The sequence below is a fragment of the Chaetura pelagica genome, unplaced genomic scaffold (genome assembly GCF_000747805.2).
Source record: "Chaetura pelagica isolate M959 unplaced genomic scaffold, ChaPel_1.0 scaffold99, whole genome shotgun sequence".
Taxonomy (NCBI): Eukaryota; Metazoa; Chordata; class Aves; order Apodiformes; family Apodidae; genus Chaetura; species Chaetura pelagica.
The window spans coordinates 2,424,441-2,431,312 of NW_009954539.1; the positions used below are offsets into that span (position 1 = coordinate 2,424,441).

General features: G+C 40.1%; 1 protein-coding gene across 1 annotated transcript; it reads left to right on the forward strand.

Moving 5' to 3' along the window:
- Positions 1–1,536: 1,536 nt before the first annotated feature.
- Positions 1,537–6,369, forward strand: ENPP4 (ectonucleotide pyrophosphatase/phosphodiesterase 4 (putative)). The gene is made up of 3 exons (XM_010004893.1): positions 1,537–2,389; positions 3,318–3,488; positions 6,005–6,369. Exons 1-3 carry the CDS (start codon positions 1,567–1,569, stop codon positions 6,367–6,369), a joined length of 1,359 nt encoding a protein of 452 aa, XP_010003195.1. The 5' UTR covers positions 1,537–1,566.
- Positions 6,370–6,872: the final 503 nt, after the last annotated feature.

Sequence of the window (6,872 nt, forward strand, 5' to 3'; positions counted from 1 at the left end):
GGTTGGCTGAGGTACAGGGTGTAAAAGAACGAATTCCCAGCGCTCCTGGAGTGTTTCAGAGCTAACAGTGCGGGTTTATGTCGTGCTGCGCTGTGAAAAGCTCTGGTTCTGCTTTTTAAAGTGTCTGACAACGTGAAAGGGGGGATTCTCTGCTCCGTTGCATCGCGTTTCTTTTTTTCTGTTGGTTTTCCCCTTTAAAGAGACGGTGTTGCCAAGTCCTCTGTACTAGGAGAGACCTTCATGCTGGTGTTGACGATCCTTCTGGAGAAAATGTACCTGTTGGTTGAAGGAGGGATAATTGACCATGCTTTGAATTCCCCTCACTGCTAAAGCTTTAGTTAACAGTAAAGCTACTGACGGTTTTGAGATAATACCCTCATGGCTTTAAAGAGCTTGGGGGTGAGGGTTGATAGGCCAGAAGATACTGCTGCAGTTAGGAAGCTCCTCCTAGAATCACCCAGTTTGTGCAAGAGAGATAAAGGAGAGATTGGCTGGAGTGGAAGTCTTGAGAAGTAAATATGCTGTCTGACAATATTGCACATGTTGTAGTGAAACCTGGACCTTCACTTCCCCTTTATAACTGCTTATAGAGTAATTCAGGCCCTTCCTGAAAGAAGTACTCCTGTCACATACAATAAGATGGGGTCAGGAGGAAGATTACAAATTATAACTTGTATTCATAATAGCAATTAATTCCTTGGTGAGAAATGCTTGCCTCATAGTTAAGGTTGCTAATTATTTTTAACTTGTTTTTAGGGAGGAAAACAATACATAAAGAACAGGTTTAGATACTGCTATGGTAGATGTGCAACAGCTTACAAGGAAAACAGAAGTAGAAGTTACTCTTGGGAGTTTCATGTGTAGAGAAAGCAATGAGTAAATATGAATGTTGAAAGGCTCAGAAATCTTCCAGGAACTTGAGAGGGTGGAAACACTGGAAAAAAGGAAAGGTAGGATGAGAAAGAAAAAAATTAATTATCAGTAGGAAACAAAATTCTGGTCTAAACAATGGGGAAAACTTTGTAGGGTAGGGATGATGGTTGGACTTGATGATCCCAAGGGTCTTTTCTAACCTGAATGATTCTGTGATTCTGTGTGTAAGCAAGATTCAGAGCTGCACAGGACTCCTGATTATGGAACTTGAATTGTTCATGTGCCTGTGCTTGAACATGAGGAAAAATACTGATTGGATTGTCTTGGATACCATCTTGGATTGTAGAATTGTAATAAGATGCACAGAATGATGGAATAAGTGCTTAAAAGAGAGAAAACAATTCTTCCTTTCATTGAGTCTAAAATGAAAAAAAACCTCATTGATCTTTTGTCTTAATATATGAAAGGCTATGACAGTATGTAAGAAACTCAGATCCTAAAGCCAGTAGAGGAATATCCTGTTGACTTCAGTGCTTGTTTAAACCAGTTATTTTGCATGTAACCTCTGTAGGGAGGATCTACATAACTAATAGCTAGTTAAACTTCTACCTCATTTTGTTCTACATGCCTTGTCTTTTTTTAATTTTTCAGGTGCGTTTGATTACCTGCTGGAAACACTTTGAAGTATCAACAATGAACTTGATGTTAACATTATTCTTCTCTGGAATAGTTGGCTGTTGTGGTCGCTCCACTGGTGATTTGGTATCCAGGTTACTTCTCGTGTCCTTTGATGGCTTCAGGGCTGATTACTTGGAAACCTATAAACTTCCTCATCTCCAGGAGTTCATTAAGGATGGTGTGCTTGTAAAAGAAGTGACAAACTCTTTTATCACCAAGACTTTCCCAAACCATTACACCATAGTGACGGGTTTATATGAGGAGAGCCATGGCATCGTGGCTAACGACATGTATGACCCAGATGCTCAGAAGAAGTTTTCACAGTTCAATGATTCAGATGCCTTCTGGTGGAACGAAGCAGTCCCGATTTGGGCAACAAACCAACAGCAGGGAAATGGGGCAAGTGCTGCTGCCATGTGGCCTGGTAGTGATGTAAAAATTAACGACACGACCCCTCAGTTCTTTATGAAGTATAACTTCTCAGTTACGTTTGAGGAGAGAGTGGAGAAAATTGTGGCATGGCTGAACAGCTCTAACCCAATAGTCAATTTTGCTACGTTATACTGGGAAGAACCAGATGCAAGTGGGCACAAATATGGCCCAGATGACCATGAGAACATGCGCCAAGTATTAGAAGAAGTGGATAATCACATTGGTTTCCTTACTGATAAATTGAAGGCCTTTGGTTTGTGGGACACTATTAATATCATCATAACAAGTGATCATGGAATGGCATCGTGTTCTGCAAACAAGCTGATTATCCTGGATGACTGCATTGGTCGCAATAACTATACTCTGATAGACAGGACTCCAGTTGCTGCAGTGCTGCCAAAGCAGAGTATGTGTTGAGTTTTTTTAAGTCATATGTTGAGAAGTAAATCTTTTTTATCTTATTAGTAAGAAGTACACACTGTGGTAGACTGCTCGTATCTTTTGCAAAATCAGTGTAGTTTGTATTGCATCCATCTTTGATGTAATTTAATGAATAAGCTAAAGAACATCTGTTGATTTAGGAGTTACTTTGGTTTGGTAATCAATGGGACAAGGAGAGTTTCTGGTGAAATTGATGTGGGTGGTAGAGATGATCCTAGTACAGATTATTCAGAAAGCAGATGGGCACTTTGTGTGCCTGGTTCCTTGTTGCTCACTTAGTTTACACAGTTGTCATTCACAGTGAGCATGAAATAAACCCTTGTGTTTATTCAGAATAAAAATGTCACTGGCTAAGCTTCCAAGTGAAAATGTAAACCCAACTTTGATCATTTTTCCACTTCTGTTTCTCTGAACTCATACTATGAATTCATTTTGTGTATCCCTGAGCAGTTACTAATATCTTAAATAATTAAATTCTGGCCTTGGTTTCCACACCTGAGCCAGACTGAACCAACTCCAGTGAACACAGTTATTTATACAGTTGCAAAATTTAATACCTACTGCTTTGGATCAAATATTGACTAGTTGGGTGTGTGTGATGGCTTTCTCTTGGCTCCTCTGCTTGAATTTCGCCCTCCTTCCCTGTAAAACCACAGGGGAAGCTGAATTGTAGGTCCAAAACCACAGCTGTGAGGTGCCTGATTTAGAATTAGAGGTAATTGTGAAATCCACCTTGATACACGTAGCATTTCATTAGGGACATGAAAAAAATATTTTTTGATCTACCTTTTAAAAAATAATTGAAAAAAATGGATCTTAGATTTAATGACAGTTAATTGCAGTAAATGAGACATAATTTCAAGGGGTTTCACATGTATTTTTTTTCTTGGCAGACAAAAGCGATGTCTACAACTTACTGAAAAAATGCAGTAGTCACATGAAAGTGTATCTCAAAGAAGAAATTCCAGACAGATTTCATTATCGTCACAATAAGAGGATTCAGCCCATAATTCTGGTTGCAGATGAAGGTTGGACAATTGTACAAAATGAGTCATTTTCAAAATGTAAGTGTGTTTTCCTCATGGTACTCTTGGTGGCTTCTCTTAGTCAACAGTCTTGCTTTTATTCCAGCCATCTCTGGGATGGGCTGAGTTTAGTGAGTAGAGTCCTAGTGCAGTGCATCTTTAGGGACATCTCAGCATTTTCTAGAACGTTCTCAGCCTGGGCCTGGAGTGTTTTAACAGGTGAGGAAGAGATGGTGGATGTTCTGTTGGCTAGAACACTTAGTCATGTTCAACTTAATAGTCTGAGGTACACTTTTAAGAGTTCTCTTAGGCAAGTTAGCAGTCTGTCTCAAGCTTCCACCAGAGTGGGGTTTAACTATTTTTTTGTATATAAAAATATATATATAGGGGAACATAAATTGAAGTACGCAAGACAACATTTCGTGTTACAGGAAACAAACATAAATGGGAGGAAATACTAAAAATAATAGAAGCACAACAAAATTGGTCAAAGAAGCCAGCATGCTTCCTGTTAGGGGCATCAAACAGCATATTTTAAAGGCAGAAAACACAACATGTTACTTCACATGCTTCATTGCTAAGCTGTGCACTTTCTTCCTGCTAGATGCCATGAATGTCAAATGACATATGTGGATATATTTCCAAGTGGTTTACATAACAGTTCTTTTTGGCAGACAAAAGGGGTGTGTATTACTTACTGAAAAAATGGGAAAGCCACATGAAAGTGTATCTCAAATAAGTTGTTCCAGATAGATTACATTATTGTCATAAGAAGAGAATTCAACCTATAATTCTGGTTGTGGATGAAAGCTGCATATAAATATTACATATGTATATGTGTGTGTGTTCAGAAAGTGGTTGGACAAATTCTTGGAAGAAAAATCCAATAATAGAAATTAAATACAAAGGCATGAACTTTCAGGAGGTTTTGGAGCAGCCAACAACTCCAGGCTGGATGGTGTGTCAGGGCTGACCCTGTTGGGTCCTTCCCAGACGGCAAGTTTGACTGCTGTCGGAGACAAGATGCTGGGGGGTGTAAACTCCCAGTTTCACCCTGTTTGATTGTTCTTACTGTCTGCCCTTTGCACCTTTTAAGTTCAAATTTTCTCATTATTGGTACAGAAGTACTGCTCATAATGTAAGGCATCTTTGTATTTTAATTTCCCCACAGACTTGTGAGAATCTTCAAATTGACAACACTTAGCACAGGTGTTTTTTTTCCTGTGTATTATTGGATTCAGTTTCTTGTACCTGAAAACAGTTATTACTGTATGTTAAGAAGTAACAGCATTGTGTCAGTTTTAAGTGAATTGCTTTTCAAAGTAATTTTGCTAGCAGTGGCTTCCCAGAAGAAGGCAGGGAGGGTTTTAGCCTAAAGGGCTATATAAGTGTTTAGGGTACTTGTTTTCATTAACAAAGTGGCAGCATAATGATTAGCCTGTGTACCAATGCCTGCAACATTCCCAGCATTGTCAATACACACCAGCCCTCCTACTTTTGAGGGGAAAGGAAACTTCCCCAGAGAGGGGACTTGGAACAGCTCAGTTCAAAACAAGCAAGTAGTAGAAGGAAAAAAAAAAAATGTAATCCAGAAATCCAGGACTGTATTGAAACAAATAAGCAAGATGTGGTGCACTACTGTCTCTGTGGTAGCAAACATAATGGTGAAAAACATTACAAAGGAATATTAGAGGCACTGAAGTGGTGAGGGTGACCTGATCCATAAGAATCATGACATTTGGCATCAGAAGGTTCAAGGAAGCATCCAAGGAAACAGTTGTGGGGGAGACTCAAACTGTTTCTAAGAGATGAACCAAAAACTTCAGTGCAGTCACTCATACTGTGCTCTATCTGCTATGAGAAATTGTTGACATCGTGGACAGATTTCTCAGGCACATTATTAGGAAATTTGGTTTTCAGTGGTTAATGTTCCACCAAAACTGGAGTGAGTTTTTTTCAAAACCTACCAAATGTCCAAGTAGTTGTGACCTTGTAGTTACAAATGTTTTGTTCTATGCCTATAAAAGGCATCATGATCCTTTGACTGTGTTTCAGTTTTAACTATTTGGGTATCCCCTCACCTGAAGTACCTAATCTGCTCAGCGTGATTTGAGGGTACTTAATATGCCCCAGTTGAACACTATTGAGAGGAAAGTGGCTTTTAAGAAATAATTGAAGTGTCTGCTTTGTCTTTCCAAACTCTGAGAAGCGCAAATCTACATTCCAGCTAGTGACTTGTGGAGCAGCAACATCCATTTCAGCTTTGGCATGAGTGGGAAGGGAAAAACTGAAAATGTTGATGATCAAAAGGCAATAAGGAGATGGGTGGGGGTAGGGGGAGAAACATGGCTGAAGACTAGTCTGGGGAAAGACTTGTGCAGATTGGCGAAGGAAGGAACTCTGGGTTCCTTCAGTGTTTGATCCAACAGCTGCTTTTATGTTCTACCTCAGTCTTTGGTTAAAACATATGCCCTTTGGGGGCAGGGGAGAGGTGGGGAGAGGGATGCGTGATATGCAGAGGGTGATGTTAACTCCTTAATGTTGCTTTTCTGCAGTAGGTGACCACGGCTATGACAACGCTCTCCCGAGCATGCACCCATTCCTGGCCGCTCGCGGGCCAGCTTTTCACCGGGGTTACAAGCAGGGCACGATGAACAACGTGGATATTTACCCCATGATGTGCCACATCCTGGGGCTGACGCCGCGGCCGCACAACGGCACTTTTAGTAACGCCAAGTGCCTGCTCGCTGACCAGTGGTGTGTCAATCTTCCCGAAGCTGTTGGGATAGTTATTGGGGCTTTAACCATACTGACTTCTTTCACCTGCATTCTAATCATCTCAAAGAAGAAAACAGCTGCCCCACGGCCCTTTTCCCGACTTCAATTACAGTCTGATGACGATGATCCTTTAATTGGATAGCATGTATGGAGCCCCACCTCGTTTGCTAAATAGGGATTTCAGGGAGAGTTTGGACTTGCACTGGGTGGCATTCTTTGATGCACTTTAATGGTATCTGTGTAAAATACTGTACAACCAGATCTTGCTAACTTTTTTGTGTGTGCTACTTGACTAGTAGTCCTGTTTTTCAGAACAAAACGGTGAACAGGTGGCTTTCTGCTGGAAGAGATGCTTAACAAAACAAAGATGCTTAGTTTTTCATTCAAGCTTTTCAACACTTTCAAAATGAATTCCAGAGTACGAACTAGCTGGGATAGACAAGTGAATTTTAACACTTGTAAATTATAATTGTACTTTTGTCTTAAATTAATGTTGACTTCTTTTAGTGAGCTTGTGCCTGTATTGGAAAGATCTTTTTATATGAGAGTTAGAAGTTAGTGCTGTTTGGACAGTATGTTCTGAATTGTTTTAAACTTGGAGATAGAGGATGTAAAGAAAATAAATACTTCTGTTTCCACCCTAAG